The 19,675-nt window shown below is 42.8% G+C and overlaps 1 protein-coding gene across 1 annotated transcript in view; it reads left to right on the top strand.

The window, feature by feature from the left end:
• The first annotated feature begins 4,831 nt into the window (after positions 1-4,831).
• Positions 4,832-19,675, top strand: part of LOC115416268 (DNA fragmentation factor subunit beta) — a 19,900-nt gene continuing 5,056 nt past the window's right edge. Inside the window, exons 1-6 of the mRNA XM_030130015.1 lie at positions 4,832-4,987; positions 6,392-6,518; positions 11,498-11,683; positions 15,552-15,631; positions 16,669-16,830; positions 16,919-17,019. Coding sequence (XP_029985875.1) covers positions 4,865-4,987; positions 6,392-6,518; positions 11,498-11,683; positions 15,552-15,631; positions 16,669-16,830; positions 16,919-17,019 — 779 coding nt within the window. The 5' untranslated portion in view covers positions 4,832-4,864. The remainder of the gene's footprint in view (positions 4,988-6,391; positions 6,519-11,497; positions 11,684-15,551; positions 15,632-16,668; positions 16,831-16,918; positions 17,020-19,675) is intronic.

Genomic DNA, 19,675 nt, shown 5'->3' with positions numbered 1-19,675 from the left:
TGAGTTCAAATATTCTGTATTTTGGAGAATGTGTCTTTTCCACAACTGCACTTTACAATTACAGTGAAATAACTGTAAATGTTTTATATGCAGATTTAATATGTAACTACTGTATGTTCCTGTCAAAACTGAATGTTTTCACAGCCTTATGCTGGGAAATAGGACAGCACAGTTTGGTGGAAAAAGTCATAATACGACAATTGTGGGTAAAATTGTTGAGATGACTCGATAGCTCATCCAGGAAAATGGATAGATTAGACATTCTGAAATATGAAGTCACACAAGCAAACCTAAAAATAAAGGTAGAAACCCACATACAAAAGACATGTTATGACTTTCAGTTTTAATCTAAAATATCAATACACACTTTTTTTTTTTTTTTGGACCCATTTATGCAATTCGATCAGCCTTCATTTTCTTAAATGTGGAGTTTTAAATGACAGGATTTGACCATCATGTAACTGCACAGGCTGATTCTATGACCGTCATTCAACCAGCTGTGCAGCCAAAAGAAGAATATCACTCCAACTGCTCATTCAGAACCAAGAAGAACAAGTCACCCACAAACCAGAAGGTTGGCAGTTTGATTCCTGACCCCTGTCCACATGTCAAGGTCCTTGAGCAAGACACTGAACCCCATACTGCTGAATGTGTGAGGGTCTGTGATGCTAGAAAAGTATGTAGAGTAGCAATATGTGGAACTTTTAGGACTAAAATCTGGACGAGCTCTGGGCATTAAACAAATGAAAACTTGGAGGACAGTCAATTATGCCACAAGGTGGAAAATTCTGAAATAACTCAGCTGATAATCTTTGAGTGAGCAACGGTTATTAACTGAACTTTCAACAGAGATCGTTTAGAACAGGTCAGATATATAGATATAAAACACGTTGACTGGACATTCTTAATAAAATAGTGCAAAAGGATGGAACATTAAGAGTGAATAGCACTGAGTCAACCCTCTTTAAAATGCTGAGGCTGTTGAGTTCTACGGTGTTGGGGTGGGGTGTGCAAACATGTCTTCCTAACCAGATCACCACTCTTCACCTACGTTAAGTCCACAAACTCTTACCTTTCTTTTGTCTATGTACAATGTAACTGCCTAACCCTGCTGTTTTTCTTTTGTATTTGTCTGAAAACACAATAAAAATGATTTGAAATATAAAATGCTGAGGCTCACATCAGTGTGCACAGGTGATTTCTGATGGAAAATAGCCCAATAACATGATCATGTTACAACATCATGTCACTTCCCACAACAGGGAAGAAGATGAAGTAGCAGAGGAACGGGTTCAGCACATCCTTCAGCAGACAAAAGCTCCAATCAGGTGCTTGTCAGTTTGGGAAATAGGCTTGAGGCTAAAAGGGAAAACAGGCTGGAGAACACTGACAGTTTCAGTAGATTTTAATGGTGCAAACAGAGGAACTTCAACTCTGCTGGATCTTCTTCAGAGTAAAGGATGGAGGCAACATGCAAACAATTTATCAGCCTCCACTTGTTGGAAGTGGTCGTTGGATAATAATTTAACTTAAGGTTAAAGTCTACTGACTGATGATACCAAGGAAGTGTACAGTGTTCAGGACGCAGGCTTATAATCGGACGTGTTCATGATTTCATTGTAAGTATATTTCTTGTGAGGACATACAGTGAGGTACAACTAAACGCATCAACAAAAAAGCATGTCCAAAACAAAAATGTATGTTTATTACTTGTAAGTGAGTGGAGACCTAAATATGTCTCATATATAGTTTAAACTTTTTATTGTTAGCTAGTACATATGGTACAATTACTGTTCTACTTGTGTTTAATAGAGTGTTCTGAACCCACTGTTTTACAGAAAACATTAGTCAGAAAATGAGAAGACAGTACATTTTGCATACCACTCCAGTTCAAAGTTGTATGCCACCAAACTGCACTAAACCATAACATGCCTCCAGATGTATTAGGGACTTGTGTCTGTGTAATTATACTCATTATGTCTTATGTACATTTTCCAAAAATGCAAGGTCACCCTCAGTTGGCCGACTTTTTAAACAGTTGTCCAGTTACACAGTAAAAAAGAGTGTCAATTTAACTCTTAGAGTGGAATTTAACTCTGATTCAGACAACATTTGGTCCCACTCAGAATTAGAGTAAAATTAACTCTATGGCCAGTGTCAAATTTTCAGAGTTAATTTTACTCAATTCAGTGTCAAAATTAACAATGAAATGTGTAAAAAATATTTAACACCGTGGTGTTTTCACACTGTTAGAGTGATATGATTACACTTTATAGACTTATTTTACACCAAAATTAGCTTAAAAATGACTCCTAATGTGGAATTGCAGGGGTTCCCAGGGTGGGGGTCAGGAGAGACCACAAACATCAGAAATGTCCTAAAATAGCTCTTCAAATTATAATGAGAGATAAGGAGAGTTATTACTTTACTTAAGAGAGAGAAGAGTCATTCCATGGATTTCAATGACAACCAAAACTGATTTCACATCACAGAAACTATTTCTTCTTTTACTAAATAATTAAAACATTATGGAGACAATCAGAACATATATTGTTCTGCCCACAGGTTTGACTAACGGTGTCACATTAATAAAAATAAATAAAGTTAAAAAGGCAAATAAATACTGGAAAACAGACACATTAACCTAAATAAACATTTGAACCCCTGGATATAAAATAGAACACAATGCGTAAAATGTCCAGTACCCACAATGCAATGCTTGAGAGTGGTACTAATTATCACTCTGTAGAGTTGAATTTAACAGTGCATCTGTGCAGAAGTTTACACTGACTTTTAACACTACTGTTAGTGCTGGTTTACTCTCCACAGAGCTAAAAGTACTCTATCTAGGTGGACACAGCTTGACTGAAGCACTGACAGCGCATGTCTGACTGTGACTTCATTCCACAAACTGTGTTAGCAGCTGTTAGCTTTAGCAGCTGTTAGCTTTAGCAGCTGTTAGCTCCTAATCCTCCTGTTAAAAACGAATGCTATTTTCTCATATTTATTGGCTGGACCACCAGCTTGTTCTGTCAGTAACCTGTGAGCCTAGCCGTGTGTCCGGTGCCGGTGCAGAGGCCTTAGCTGGAGCGCTCACCTGCGGCAGGTGAGCGCCTGTGAGCCGGCTGAAGCTGAGCCTGAAGCCCTGGGACTCCAAGCGGCTTTCCGCGGCCAGGCGGCTGCTGTGGCTGGGCGGAGGAACCAGCCGGCTGCTCTCAAACACCTCACTCCAGTCGCCAGCCACGGTGGACAGGTCTTCCAGCTGTACCATATTCTTTTACTAACAGGCTCAAAGTGTGAAAAACACTTCTTCTGCCCGTTCACAGTTTTACATGTGTGGCCGCCATATTGAAATGGGCTTGTACCATGTTTGTCAGAGGGGTGACCGAATTATTTACATTTTACTGACGGGTATTTATGAAGGCACCAGATAACAAGTACAATTATATTACATTACAATAGTTACTGAGGTTTATTAAGAATCAAATCAACAAGAGAACTTCTAAATTACAGCTTCTAATCCTTTTTTTGTTTTTTTACAGTAACCCTTCAGTTTGGTATATCCCATCGAACAGCATCTGTTACTATGGTAATGACCACGTTGTCGCGCAGACAGCTTACTAAATGGAGAAAACAAGCTGTCAGACTGTCAGCTGTCTTTTTTTTTTTTTTAGAGAGAAACAGATACTGCTGCTTCAAGTGGAAATAGATCAGCCACAAACTGTTTGATTCATACATTTATTTACTTATTTAACATCGTGGATGTAAACAGTTTCCAGACGTAAAAAGTCGATTCATGAAAGATCAAGTGTTCATAAGAAGAGCTGGTGAGAGTTAAGGAGGTAATATACTGCTTGAATTCCACTGAAAAAATGTTACATTTCAGCAAGAGTACAGAACACTTACTCTACAAATTTGAAAACTGAAACTGACCTATCATATAATTTTATTTTTATATTCAGAAATAGCAATGATGTCTTTAGTACAGAAGAGGATTAGAGCCACTGGGGGGGGGGGGGGGGGGGGGGGGGGGGGGGGGGGGGGGGGGGGGGGGGGGGGGGCGGGGATTAAGTTTATATATATATATATATATATATATATATATATATATATATATATATATATATTTATATATATATATATATATATATATATATATATATATATATATATATTTTTTTTTTTTTTTTTTTTTTTTTTTTTTTTTTTTTTTTCCGGAGGCCCTTATCCTCTTCAGTACTTTTGGCTTTATTGTTTGTTAGAGAATATCTAGTGTCAGTAGTGACCAAATTTTTCAAGTGTTTCCAATAAATAAATGGTGACCATTCACCAACTACCTTGGTTTCTATCTAATAGGTCAGTTATTAAATTATTGTAAAGAAAACAAATTATTACATACCATCAGTAACTACTACTGTTGTATTTGCGTTCATTGTTACTATGTATGTAGAAAATCTGTCTTTTACACATCTTCTTAAATTTTGTGATGTTTTCACTCTGATATTTTGTTTCATTCTATTCCAGAAAACCACTCCACAACGTGAAGTGCACATCTTCTTCTGATTATTTACCAGTGAACTGTGGTTTCATATACGTAAAACTTCTGTAGTAGGCACGGCTTTAAACTGCTGACATCTGCTGTTGTATGTCCACACCTGAGCTGGTTACCTGCACACCGGCGTTTAGTCATGACAGTGGACAGACACCAGGGGGCAGAAGACACCCGGGGGCAGCGGACACCAGAGGGCAGCGGACACCAGGGGGCAGCGGACACCAGGGGGCAGCAGCAGGCTGACGACAGTGGAATCCAGCCCCGAGAAGAAGACGAAAGCGGAAGCGGCTTTTTCCAAACTGAAAGACCGCCATGTATGGACTGTCCGACAAAAACAAACCAGTGAAAATTAGGAGTTATGGCGAAAACAAAAAGTACGGAGTCGCAGCACAAAATGTAAAGGAGTTAATTAAAAAGGGATGCAAGTTATTGAAGGTAAGCTCCCGTAGGTTCTGTAGGTTCTGTACTGAAGGAACAGCACAGGAAGCAGCTGTACACGAAAGAACTGTGTGACTGTTGGAAGGGGTTTTCTGTCTGTGTAGTTGTGTCTGTTTTCTGTTTGTGTAGTTGTGTCTCTTTTCTGTCTGTGTAGTTGTGTCTCTTTTCTGTCTGTGTAGTTGTGTTTCTTTTCTGTCTGTGTAGTTGTGTCTCTTTTCTGTCTGTGTAGTTGTGTTTCTTTTCCGTCTGTGTAGTTGTGTCTCTTTTCTGTCTGTGTAGTTGTGTCTCTTTTCTGTCTGTGTAGTTGTGTCTCTTTTCTGTCTGTGTAGTTGTGTTTCTTTTCCGTCTGTGTAGTTGTCTCTTTTCTGTCTGTGTAGTTGTGTTTCTTTTCTGTCTGTGTAGTTGTGTTTCTTTTCTGTCTGTGTAGTTGTGTTTCTTTTCTGTCTGTGTAGTTGTGTTTCTTTTCTGTTTGTGTAGTTGTGTCTTTTTTCTGTCTGTGTAGTTGTGTTTCTTTTCTGTTTGTGTAGTTGTGTCTCTTTTCTGTCTGTGTAGTTGTGTCTCTTTTCTGTCTGTGTAGTTGTGTTTCTTTTCTGTCTGTGTAGTTGTGTCTCTTTTCTGTCTGTGTAGTTGTGTTTCTTTTCCGTCTGTGTAGTTGTGTCTCTTTTTTGGTGTTTTCTGTCTGTATATTTGTATCTCTTTTCTAAGTTGTGCCTGTTTTCTAAGCCGTCTGAACACGAACATTCAGTAGTTTCCCCGTCATCTTTTGACTGTATGTTTAACTGTCTGCACCAGTGTTTAGGATAAAAAAGGATTATTCCCTGAATGTGGCTAGCTTCAAACAAAGGTACAACGAAGGCACAACAGTTAGATTTACACTATTTCCTCGGCTTTCCGTGGGTTTATGGAGGGTTTACGGTTTATTTGTGTTATTTGGCAAAAGGCTTGGGCTGGACGATGCAGACCAAAATGTTCCCATAACGAGAAAAGATGTTTACTGTGTATTAATTGAGTCATTTTATCTTTTAACGTTTATAATGTTAGTAAATTACATGTGATGTGATTACATTGTGATTTTAAATTATTTTTCATGGAACATGACAACCACTTGACAAATTTTGGCGCATTTCATAAATCCAAAGGGGTCATTCCATGTCAAATCACCCAAAAAAAAAGACATTTTAAACCCCACCTCCTCCAAATTCACTGAAAATTGGTTTATAGGTAAATCCTAGCCAGAAAAGCCAAATTTTCAAATTTTAGCAAAATCAGACCAACGGTTTTTGAGGTATTTAGAATAACATGTACCTTGTCATAATGACAGTGAACTCCAGTCCAAGTCAATCACAGACACACCCTGTGTAATCTATTACTGTATAAAATCAAGTGTGTGTTCATTTCCAGATCCCACTTGCTGGTGCACATGTGTGTTTGTATTCTGATGGAACAGAAGTGACAGAGGAATACTTCCAGACTCTGCCTGACAACACTGAGCTGGTCCTTCTGTCCAGACCGCAGACATGGACTGGAGGTGAGTGAAGCCTGGGGCTAACCCTAACCCTGGGGCTAACGCTAACACTAACCCTGGGGCTAACGCTAACCCTGGGGCTAACCCTAACCCTAACCCTGGGGCTAACCCTAACACTAACCCTGGGCTAACGCTAACCCTGGGGCTAACCCTAACCCTGGGGCTAATCTTAAACCTGGGGCTAACCCTAACCCTGGGGCTAACCCTAACCCTGGGGCTAACACTAACCCTGGGGCTAACGCTAACCCTAACCCTGGGGCTAATCTTAAACCTGGGGCTAACCCTAACCCTGGTGCTAACCCTAACCCTGGGGCTAACGCTAATACTAACCCTGGGGCTAACCCTAACCCTAACCCTGGGGCTAACCCTAACACTAACCCTGGGCTAACGCTAACCCTGGGGCTAACCCTAACCCTGGGGCTAATCTTAAACCTGGGGCTAACCCTAACCCTAACCCTGGGGCTAACCCTAACCCTGGGGCTAACCCTAACCCTGGGGCTAACGCTAACCCTAACCCTGGGGCTAACCCTAACCCTGGGGCTAATCTTAAACCTGGGGCTAACCCTAACCCTAACCCTGGGGCTAACACTAACCCTGGGGCTAACCCTAACCCTGGGGCTAATCTTAAACCTGGGGCTAACCCTAACCCTGGGGCTAACCCTAACACTAACCCTGGGGCTAACGCTAACCCTAACCCTGGGGCTAACCCTAACCCTGGGGCTAATCTTAAACCTGGGGCTAACCCTAACCCTAACCCTGGGGCTAACACTAACCCTGGGGCTAACCCTAACACTAACCCTGGGGCTAACGCTAACCCTAGGGCTAACCCTAACCCTGGGGCTAACGCTAACCCTAACCCTGGGGCTAACCCTAACACTAACCCTGGGGCTAACGCTAACCCTGGGGCTAACGCTAACCCTGGGGCTAACCCTAACCCTGGGGCTAACCCTAACCCTGGGGCTAACGCTAACCCTAACCCTGGGGCTAACCCTAACCCTGGGGCTAACCCTAACACTAACCCTGGGGTTAACCCTAACACTAACCCTGGGGCTAACGCTAACCTTGGAGCTAACCCTAACCCTGGGGCTAACCCTAAACCTAACCCTGGGGCTAACGCTAACCCTAACCCTGGGGCTAACCCTAACCCTGGGGCTAATCTTAAACCTGGGGCTAACCCTAACCCTGGGGCTAACCCTAACCCTGGGGCTAACCCTAACCCTGGGGCTAATCTTAAACCTGGGGCTAACCCTAACCCTGGGGCTAACCCTAACACTAACCCTGGGGCTAACCCTAACACTAACCCTGGGGCTAACGCTAACCCTGGGGCTAACCCTAACCCTGGGGCTAACGCTAACCCTAACCCTGGGGCTAACCCTAACCCTGGGGCTAACGCTAACCCTAACCCTGGGGCTAACCCTAACCCTGGGGCTAATCTTAAACCTGGGGTTAACCCTAACACTAACCCTGGGGCTAACCCTAACCCTGGGGCTAATCTTAAACCTGGGGCTAACCCTAACCCTGGGGCTAACCCTGGGGCTAACCCTAACACTAACCCTGGGGCTAACGCTAACCCTGGGGCTAACCCTAACCCTGGGGCTAACGCTAACCCTAACCCTGGGGCTAATCTTAAACCTGGGGCTAACACTAACCCTGGGGCTAACCCTAACCCTGGGGCTAATCTTAAACCTGGGGCTAACCCTGTGGCTAACCCTAACCCTGTGGCTAACCCTAACCCTGGGGCTAACCCTAACCCTAACCGTGGAGTTAACCCTAACCCTGGGGCTAACCCTAACCCTAACCCTGGGGCTAACCCTAACACTAACTCTGGGGCTAACCCTAACCCTAACACTAACCCTGGGGCTAACCCTAACACTAACCCTAACCCTGGGGCTAATCTTAAACCTGGGGCTAACCCTAACCCTGGGGCTAACCCTAACCCTGGGGCTAATCTTAAACCTGGGGCTAACCCTAACCCTAACCCTGGGGCTAACCCTAACTCTGGGGCTAACGCTAACCCTGGTGCTAACCCTAACCCAGGGGCTAACCCCAACCCTAACCCTGGGGCTAACCCTAATCCTGGCTGCTCCAGTCTGTTCCGTCACCTGCCAGTGTGTGAATGAGCTGTGTGTGTGGTGTTATTTCAGTTGTGTTGTGTTATTTCAGTTGTGTGTGTTATCTCAGTTGTGTTGTGTTATTTCAGTTGTGTGTGTTATTTCAGTTGTGTGTGTGGTGTTATTTCAGTTGTGTTGTGTTATTTCAGTTGTGTGTGTGGTGTTATTTCAGTTGTGTGTGGTGTTATTTCAGTTGTGTTGTGTTATTTCAGTTGTGTGTGTGGTGTCATTTCAGTTGTGTGTGTGGTGTCATTTCAGTTGTGTGTCGTGTCATTTCAGTTGTGTGTGTGTGTGGTGTTATTTCAGTTGTGTGTGTGGTGTTATTTCAGTTGTGTGTATGGTGTTATTTCAGTTGTGTGTCGTGTCATTTCAGTTGTGTGTGTGGTGTTATTTCAGTTGTGTGTTGTGTTATTTCAGTTGTGTGTGGTGTTATTTCAGTTGTGTGTGGTGTCATTTCAGTTGTGTGTGTGGTGTCATTTCAGTTGTGTGTGTGGTGTCATTTCAGTTGTGTGTGTCGTGTCATTTCAGTTGTGTGTGTGGTGTTATTTCAGTTGTGTGTTGTGTCATTTCAGTTGTGTGTGGTGTCATTTCAGTTGTGTGTGGTGTTATTTCAGTTGTGTGTGTGGTGTCATTTCAGTTGTGTGTTGTGTTATTTCAGTTGTGTGTGGTGTTATTTCAGTTGTGTGTATGGTGTTATTTCAGTTGTGTGTTGTGTTATTTCAGTTGTGTGTATGGTGTTATTTCAGTTGTGTGTGTGGTGTTATTTCAGTTGTGTGTGTGGTGTTATTTCAGTTGTGTGTTGTGTTATTTCAGTTGTGTGTGGTGTTATTTCAGTTATGTGTTGTGTTATTTCAGTTGTGTGTGTGGTGTTATTTCAGTTGTGTGTGGTGTTATTTCAGTTGTGTTGTGTTATTTCAGTTGTGTGTGGTGTTATTTCAGTTGTGTTGTGTTATTTCAGTTGTGTGTGTGGTGTTATTTCAGTTGTGTTGTGTTATTTCAGTTGTGTTGTGTTATTTCAGTTGTGTGTGGTGTTATTTCAGTTGTGTTGTGTTATTTCAGTTGTGTGTGTGGTGTCATTTCAGTTGTGTGTGTGGTGTCATTTCAGTTGTGTGTGTGGGGTTATTTCAGTTGTGTGTATGGTGTTATTTCACTGGTGTGTCGTGTCATTTCAATTGTGTGTCGTGTCATTTCAGTTGTGTGTGGTGTCATTTCAGTTGTGTGTGTTGTGTTATTTCAAGTGTGTGTGGTGTCATTTCAGTTGTGTGTGTTGTGTTATTTCAGTTGTGTGTTGTGTTATTTCAGTTGTGTGTGTTGTTATTTCAGTCGTGTGTGTTGTGTTATTTCAGTCGTGTGTGTTGTGTTATTTCAGTTGTGTGTGTTATTTCAGGTGTGTGTGTGGTGTTATTTCAGTCGTGTGTTGTGTTATTTCAGTTGTGTTGTGTTTTTTCAGTTGTGTGTGTTATTTCAGTTGTGTGTTGTGTTATTTCAGTTGTGTGTGTTATTTCAGTTGTGTGTTGTTATTTCAGTTGTGTGTGTTATTTCAGTTGTGTGGTGTTATTTCAGTTGTGTGTGTTATTTCAGTTGTGTGGTGTTATTTCAGTTGTGTGTGTTGTGTTATTTCAGTTGTGTGTGTGGTGTTATTTCAGTTGTGTTGTGTTATTTCAGTTGTGTTGTGTTATTTCAGTTGTGTGTGTGGTGTTATTTCAGTTGCGTGTGTTATTTCAGTTGTGTTGTGTTATTTCAGTTGTGTGTGTCATTTCAGTTGTGTGTGTGGTGTTATTTCAGTTGTGTTGTGTTATTTCAGTTGTGTGTGTGTGGTGTTATTTCAGTTGTGTTGTGTTATTTCAGTTGTGTGTGTTGTGTTATTTCAGTTGTGTGTGTGGTGTCATTTCAGTTGTGTGTGTGGTGTCATTTCAGTTGTGTGTCGTGTCATTTCAGTTGTGTGTGTGGTGTTATTTCAGTTGTGTGTGTGGTGTTATTTCAGTTGTGTGTATGGTGTTATTTCAATTGTGTGTCGTGTCATTTCAGTTGTGTGTGTGGTGTTATTTCAGTTGTGTGTTGTGTTATTTCAGTTGTGTGTGGTGTCATTTCAGTTGTGTGTGTGGTGTCATTTCAGTTGTGTGTGTGGTGTCATTTCAGCTGTGTGTGTGGTGTCATTTCAGTTGTGTGTTGTGTTATTTCAGTTGTGTGTGTGTGGTGTTATTTCAGTTGTGTGTATGGTGTTATTTCAGTTGTGTGTGTGGTGTCATTTCAGTTGTGTGTGGTGTTATTTCAGTTGTGTGTGTGGTGTCATTTCAGTTGTGTGTGGTGTTATTTCAGTTGTGTGTGGTGTTATTTCAGTTGTGTGTGGTGTTATTTCAGTTGTGTGTGGTGTTATTTCAGTTGTGTGTGTGGTGTTATTTCAGTTGTGTGTGGTGTTATTTCAGTTGTGTTGTGTTATTTCAGTTGTGTGTGTTGTGTTATTTCAGTTGTGTTATTTCAGTTGTGTGTGTTATTTCAGTTGTGTGTGTTGTGTTATTTCAGTTGTGTGGTGTTATTTCAGTTGTGTTATTTCAGTTTTGTGTGTTGTGTTATTTCAGTTGTGTTATTTCAGTTGTGTGTTGTTATTTCAGTTGTGTGTGTTGTGTGGTGTTATTTCAGTTGTGTGTGTTGTGTTATTTCAGTTGTGTTATTTCAGTTGTGTGTGTTGTGTTATTTCAGTTGTGTTATTTCAGTTGTGTGTGTGGTGTTATTTCAGTTGTGTGTGTTGTGTTTTTTCAGTTGTGTGTGTTGTGTTATTTCAGTTGTGTTATTTCAGTTGTGTGTGTTATTTCAGTTGTGTGTGTTGTGTTATTTCAGTTGTGTTATTTCAGTTGTGTGTTGTTATTTCAGTTGTGTGTGACATCAGTCAGTTACTGAGCACGGATCCAAACGCAGATGCCGTCATCGCAGCCGCCAGGCGCCTTCTGGCGGAGCAGCAGTCTCCAAAATGGCGTAAAATCCTGAGTGACATGGTCCAGAACCTGGAGGATCGATCAGAGCAGGAGAGCAGAGAGGAGGACCAGGACTGGTTCAGAGGTACTGTAGTCACATGACCACTGTCACAATACGTGAGTTGATGAATACCTGTCACAGATATTTGACAGTGAAGCCACAGTATGGAGCTTGGATTATTTTTGTTAGAATTCACATTAAATGTTATATCCGTATGACTCTGCATTACCTTTTAGTTCTACTTCAAACACACTCATGAGAAACAGAGAGTACACTGTCTTTGAATTCTGTGTTTTTATGAATGAATGTGTAATAAAATATTGGTAAGTTCTCACAAGCTTCTGCAGTTATTCATTCTAACCTCAAATGTAAAAATCCAACAGATTCCACTGTGTCATTATTTAATTATTTTTTAATCAAAATGAAGCCAAAATGCTGAAAGTGCACATGAAAAGCTAAGTACCTGTGGTACTTTCCAGATGTGCAAGCGGGCACTAATGCAGCCCCATACCATCAGAGATCCATCAAACTTTATTTCTGTAGCACCAAAGTCATAACAGAAGTTATCTGATGACAGACTACATATAGAACTGGTCCAAACTAGACTCTCCAGATGCATGTGTGTGTGAACTGAACATCCGTAATGAGCCAGATGATCCTGCTCCCCTTTTTCAGGACGCAGCGTCTGTGGTTTCCAGAAAGTTCCACAAATTCCACGTTTCACTGGTTGTGACCACACAACAGTTTTCCACTTTGCCTCAGTCCGTTTGAAATGCGCTGTGGCCCAGAGAAGACTGCAGTGTTTGTGCGTCCTGTTCACATAGGACTGATTCTGTCATACTGGTGAACCTCTGTCCATCTGTCCTTCTGACAGACTCGGACCTACTCTTTTCAGACCCAATCATGTTATTGACCTGTTCATAACTCACCTACTCAGGAGTAAAATGTTCCTCCAGTTACTTTGGATCACCACTGACTTCTCCAGCCTTATTCACATGTGACTGCCATCAAATTCAACATGACCTTGTTTTGTTCTTAAAATGGTACGTTTTTTCACTTTAAACATTCGACATATTTCTATGTTCTATTGTAAACAGGGATTTCTGACATTTCCAGATCAGTGCGTTCGGTTTTTTAGCTCACCGGCCGATCAGCGTTGAGCTACAGTCACAGTTCTGTGTCTGCCGTCGTCTTCGTCAGCAGTTTCTTCAAACATCTTCTGTGACCAAACTACTGGTCAAATTTATTTAGAATTTTTTTCGTAGCTTCTTTTGGACAATGTCTACAAAGTTTGTTCACAGTTTTGAGATATTTATATATTTTTTTTTATTTTTGGCGAATGTTTTAAATATTAAAAATGTGTCTTTCCTTCTAATGGTCCATATTTTAATGGTTTATAACATATAAATGGTTACAGAAATCAGTCTAGTCCAGTGTCGGCTGTTCGTCTTTCAGACAGGGGAAGCTCATTTTCGGCTTACATTAAAAAAAAAAAAAAGTCAGGTTATTTAAACATAAATTTGTCCCTTCGTTCCTTTTTAAGAAAATGCTCAGTGACCTTATTGTGCCAAGTAAACAAGAAAATGTTGAAATTATGTTAAATTGAACCCAGTTAGTCCAGTGCTTGTGTTTTCTTCCAGGTCAGTAAATGAACAGTTCATTTGGTTTCTGTGATTCCACAGCAGAATGTGTGACGTATTAAACTGAACTGTGTCAGTGAAGGAGCACATCTGAAAACAGCTGTCAATCAGACCACATTCAGCCTTTGGACCGAGTGGCACGTGGAAGCTCAGCGTCCGGCCCGGCCGAGCTCCGCCCACAGCTCCGTTCGCCCCCGGAGACGCCGAGCGTCCGGGGGCGGGACAACACGGTGTCATGTGTCCAGTGCTGGTCCAGTTTGTAGTGGTTTTTCCAGCAGTTCCACTCAGTCCCATTGAAGTGCATGGACGCTGAGCGTCTACGACAAATGCACTGAGCAGAGATGGAATGAACAAACACAGACACGGGAATGGAGGAGAAGTGAACAACATCCAGTCCACTGATCTGGGATCAAACTGATTCTGAACCAACTGGTCTGAGAGATGAACGTGTTCCAACACATTTGGAGTCAATGAAATGAAAACAACTGAACAGATTTGAGCATTTAATGGGAGTCATTTTAGGGTCAGAGGAGCTTCCACTGCAGTCTGACACCAACAGCTGTGGTATAGTTCCTATAGTTCCTACTGATCACTGATAGAACTTTGGTTGAATGAGTTGAGTTCTCCTCCAGTCAAAGTCCCACCCACTTCTGTTGTTAGACTGATGTGCATCCAGACCACAGGACTGGAACACAGAACCAGGACTGGAACACAGAACCAGGACTGGGACACAGAACCAGGACTGGGACACAGAACCAGAACCAGGACTGGAACACAGAACCAGGACTGGGACACAGAACCAGAACCAGGACTGGAACACAGAACCAGGACTGGAACACAGAACCAGGACTGGGACACAGAACCAGGACTGGAACACAGAACCAGGACTGGGACACAGAACCAGAACCAGGACTGGAACACAGAACCAGGACTGGAACACAGAACCAGGACTGGGACACAGAACCAGAACCAGGACTGGAACACAGAACCAGGACTGGGACACAGAACCAGAACCAGGACTGGAACACAGAACCAGGACTGGGACACAGAACCAGGACTGGGACACAGAACCAGAACCGGGACACAGAACCAGAACCAGGACTGGAACACAGAACCAGGACTGGAACACAGAACCAGGACTGGGACACAGAACCAGGACTGGGACACAGAACCAGAACCAGGACTGGAACACAGAACCAGGACTGGGACACAGAACCAGGACTGGGACACAGAACCAGAACCAGGACTGGAACACAGAACCAGGACTGGGACACAGAACCAGGACTGGGACACAGAACCAGAACCGGGACACAGAACCAGAACCAGGACTGGAACACAGAACCAGGACTGGAACAAAGAACCAGGACTGGAACACAGAACCAGGACTGGAACACAGAACCAGAACCAGGACTGGAACACAGAGACAGAACCAGGACTGGAACACAGAACCAGAACCAGGACTGGAACACAGAACCAGAACTGGAACACAGAGACAGAACCAGGACTGGAACACAGAACCAGGACTGGAACACAGAACCAGAACCAGGACTGGAACACAGAACCAGAACCAGGACTGGAACAAAGAACCAGGACTGGGACACAGAACCAGAACCAGGACTGGAACACAGAACCAGGACTGGAACACAGAACCAGGACTAGAACACAGAACCAGAACCTGATAAGCTCACACATTCAGCTGGGGTTGGCTTCAGATAGAACAGGACATGCAGGACATTGGAACTATTTTCTGCACACAGCGTCCTGCCTTTGGTGGATATATTATACAACCTCAGTAGTTTTAATAGCTGTAGCTGACTGTTTACTGTAATCATGCAACCTGAACTACATCTGTACCAAAACTAAAAATGTTGAATGTTCAAATAGTCCTGTGCCCCAGTTTCCACCCTGTGTCTGCTGTTCCTGTGGTTCTGTCAGATGTAGGCAGTGGTAAATACAGCTGCACAGCTGAGGCTGTTTTTGAACACACCAGTTTTTTATGTCTTGCTCCTTTAATTCTTCAAGCAGATCTACAGCTGTTTTGTGTAACTCCATTTTAAAAATGTGTTTGTTCAAACCAAAAAGACTTTGTTTTATTTCTTTAAGGTTTATTGTCAAATTGATAACCATGATATTTTCTGATCTTATTGTATGGTGAAAATCTTATATTGTTTCACTTAAATAAATAAAATTCCACATATCCTCAGTTTTCTAAGTAGGTATTATAAATAAATGTCATGCACTTTTCTCCATCACAGGTTGTGTTGGAGATGATCAACAGAATGACCTGTTGGCTTTGTTCGCTTTTATTTCAGGTGTCGAAGCTCGATTTAAGACAAAGTCTGCCTACATGAAGTACAACTGTGAAAGCAGAATGAGAAGTTACATGAAAGAGGTCAGCCTGATCCTGCAGTGTGTGTGTGTGTGTGTGTGTGTGTGTGTCTGTGTGTCTGTGTGTGTGTGTGTCTGTGTGTGTCTGTGTGTGTGTGTGTGTGTGTGTCTGTGTGTGTGTGTGTGTGTGTGTCTGTGTGTGTGTGTGTGTGTGTCTGTGTGTGTGTGTGTGTGTGTCTGTGTGTGTGTGTGTGTCTGTGTGTGTCTGTGTGTGTGTGTCTGTGTGTGTGTGTCTGTGGGTGTGTGTGTGTCTGTGTGTGTGTGTGTCTGTGTGTGTGTGTGTGTCTGTGTGTGTGTGTGTGTCTGTGTGTGTGTCTGTGTGTGTGTCTGTGTGTGTGGGTGTGTGTGTGTCTGTGTGTGTGTGTGTGTCTGTGTGTGTGTGTGTCTGTGTGTGTGTTTGCGTGTGTCTGTGTGTCAAGGTTCTAATAGTTTTGGATTTTTCATTCTAGTTTAGTTTGATTTAATTTGGACTTTTTTTCTCTCATTCAGTTCATTTTAATTCGTTTTTAGAGCAGGTTTGATAGTTTTTATTAGTTTTCATTTTCTTCTAAATGCTTAGTTTTAGTATTAGCTTTAGTTTTTTCATATTTTTTCTCTTCCTCGCCGTCGTATTCAAATAAATCTCAGACAGGACTCTGCTGCTTTCTCCCAGCTTTAATCTCTATGATTAAAGGTAGAATGTGGACGAGAGGCCGACTCTAAACGACGAATGATGAGAAGTGACGGACCGTCAAGTGTCGTATGGTGCCAGCGGCTAAAATTGCTAGAGTGAAATAAATTGATTTCATATCAATCCAACATTGACAAAAACGAAAGGAATTTTATCCATAATTTTTCTCCGTTTTAGTTTTGTAAACACACAATACAGTTTCAGTTAATTATGTTTTTTTCTTTTAATTCTAGTTTTTATTTTTCAGTTAATGAAAATGTTTTTTCAGTTCTAGTTTTGGTTATTTGGTTAGTTTTGGTTAACGATCATAACCTTGGTGTGTGTGTGTGTGTGTTCCTGTTACTGAACTCGTGCATTGTGTGTGTCCTCAGGTGGACAACGCTGCCAAAGCTGCAGTTCGAGCAGAGTTTGTGAAAGTGTTAGAGCAGCTGGCACACATGTTGAAGTCGGCTGGGTACAACGGCCGCTACTTCGACAGGACAGAAAAAGAGTGCCATCGCCTCTGCACTGGGGAGGGATGGTTCACCTGCCAGGTTGGACAGACGGAAGCACACACTGACCGGCAGGATTCCACTGGGACCCTCACTCATGCCAGGCTTTTCCTCTGCTCCACCTCCTCAGGGACCATTTGACCAGGCGGCGTGTCTGTCTCTGCACTCCATCAACCCCTACAGCAGCAGAGACAGCAGGGTGATGTTCAGCATGTGGAACCTGGACCACAGGTGAGAGCGCTCACCGTGCACGGCCTCCACACACCCTTCTACTGCCTTCAGTTTAGTGCTTTCAAATATGTGCAGTTGAAATGAGTGCTTGTCAGTTTTGATGACCTTTATTTAGACTGTTCCGCTGGGTTTCCAAAGTCCTGCTTGATAGGACTGAACAGGGTCCAGATCCCCCTCCAACATGCTGTGACAGTTTGAGTTCGACACTATATGATTTTTAAGGGGTCCCAGCCAGGTCTGTCTCCTGACATGTAAGATGTAAAGTCAGTTTAGTCTTTGTCTGTTTGTCGTGTCTCAAACCACACAAAGGACGCACGTCTAAATTAAACAAACACCTACACATGAAATGACAGAAAAAGAAATCACACATTTAAACCATTTCAAATTCAGAATCATGTATTAAATGATTGCACAAAAATACACAAATTCAAGCACACAGCCCCCCCCCCCCCCCCGCCCCCAAACTCCAAACTCAAAAAAATCCACCAACCAGGTAAAATCAAACACAAAACGTCCACTCTGGGTTTATATCAGTTCATCATCAGAAGAGGCAAAAAAAAAAAACAGTTCAGTTCATTTCAACAAAAAAAATCCATTCCAGGTTTTTCACAGTTTCTCAGGAAAAAAATAATTCAGTTCATCTCAGTTCATTAGTAAAATAATAATTTCAAAAAATGCACAGTTCCACTTCAGGGCTTTAGAGAAAACAAACAAAAAAACCCAATGTGTTCACACCCTGTCCTGTCATTTAGTCAGTCCAGTCCAGTCAGTTTGGAATCCAGTCCAGGTTATGGCTGCTGGAGTACTGGTATGAGATGAGATGACCGGCTTCTGATGCAGACGAATGAATGGATGAACCAGCAGAGGAATGAATGGATGAACCAGCAGAGGAATGAATGGATGAACCTACAGAGGAATGAGTGGATGAACCAGCAGAGGAATGAATGGATGAACCAGCAGAGGAATGAATGGATGAACCAGAAGAGGAATGAGTGGATGAACCAGCAGAGGAATGAATGGATGAACCAGCAGAGGAATGAGTGGATGAACCTACAGAGGAATGAGTGGATGAACCAGCAGAGGAATGAGTGGATGAACCAGCAGAGGAATGAATGGATGAACCAGCAGAGGAATGAATGGATGAACCAGAAGAGGAATGAGTGGATGAACCAGCAGAGGAATGAATGGATGAACCAGCAGAGGAATGAGTGGATGAACCAGCAGAGGAATGAATGGATGAACCAGCAGAGGAATGAGTGGATGAACCTACAGAGGAATGAGCGGATGAACCAGCAGAGGAATGAGCGGATGAACCAGCAGAGGAATGAGCGGATGAACCAGCAGAGGAATGAATGGATGAACCAATTCAATTCAATTCAATTCAGTTTTATTTGTATAGCCCAATATCACAACCAGGTTATCTCAAAGGGCTTTACAGAGTCAGTTGGAGTAAACAACAGTCAAATAAACAGCAGAACATGAGTCATGTCCAGGGCATCCCCCGTCCTTAGACCCTCCTTCTCGGCAAGGAAAAACTCAAAACCCAGTGGGAAAAGGGAGAAACCTCGGGGAGAACCACAGTGAAGGAGAGATCCACTCCCATGGACGGACAGGCTATAGATGCACCAGGACTGATGGACGTCCATTTGCAGATGTAGTTCTAGTCTACAAGGATGCAGTAGGGTGGACACATGGGGGGTCCATCCCGCTGGATGAGACAGGCAGGGGCGAGGAGGCCCATCCACAGTGGTGAGGCCGAGGACGTCCATCCAGACAGGTGGGGGAGGGGGTCAGGACACAGGACAGGGCAGGACACAGATGGTCAGCGCAGATCCTGCCATCATTGGCTCCCAAGTGGTTACAACTGAAAAAGTAGCCACTCCCCCGGAGGGGAGTGGGGAAAGGGGACATCGGGTGAATAGCACTGCACAAACTAAGTTGGCTAAATATTAAAAATATAAGTGCAGACCAGAATGGTACGTAGAACCAGAAACAGGAGATAGGACTCAGTGCCTGGACTTCCCCCAGCATTCTTGCTCCTAGGGCAGCTTAGACTGAACTGTGGGTTTAGTCTGGTTTGAACTAGCCTGACCATAAGCTTTTTCAAATAGGAATGTTTTTAGCCTGACCTTAAATGTAGAGACTGTGTCGGCCTCTTTAATGATAACTGGAAGCTGATTCCATAAAACAGGAGCTTGGTAACTAAAGGCTCTAGCTCCTACTGTACTTTTACAGACCCTGGGAACTACCAGTAGACCTGCATTCTGAGAACGAAGGGTTCTGTTGGGATGGTCCGGCACCAGAGCATCTCTGAGATAGGAGGGGCCCATACCATTAATGGTCTTGTATGTGAGGAGGAGGATTTTGAATCTAATTCTAAACTCAATTGGAAGCCAGTGAAGGGCTTGGAGCACAGGGGTGATGTGTTCTCTTCTATTTGTTCCTGTTAGTAGTCTCGCTGCCGCGTTCTGAACCAGTTGATAACTTTTTAGAGAGCTTTTAGGACATGCTACGAGAAGGGAGTTGCAGTGATCTAATCTAGATGTAACAAACGCATGAACTAATTTTTCTGCATCATTTTTAGATAGAATATTTCTAATTTTGGCTATGTTGCGCAGGTGGAAGAAGGCGGTTCTGCAGGCTTGGTTAATATGTG

This window comes from Sphaeramia orbicularis, unplaced genomic scaffold, assembly GCF_902148855.1.
Source record: "Sphaeramia orbicularis unplaced genomic scaffold, fSphaOr1.1, whole genome shotgun sequence".
Classification (NCBI taxonomy): Eukaryota; Metazoa; Chordata; class Actinopteri; order Kurtiformes; family Apogonidae; genus Sphaeramia; species Sphaeramia orbicularis.
Note: the sequence above shows the minus strand (reverse complement) of the source record. Positions and strands in the feature narration are given on the sequence as shown.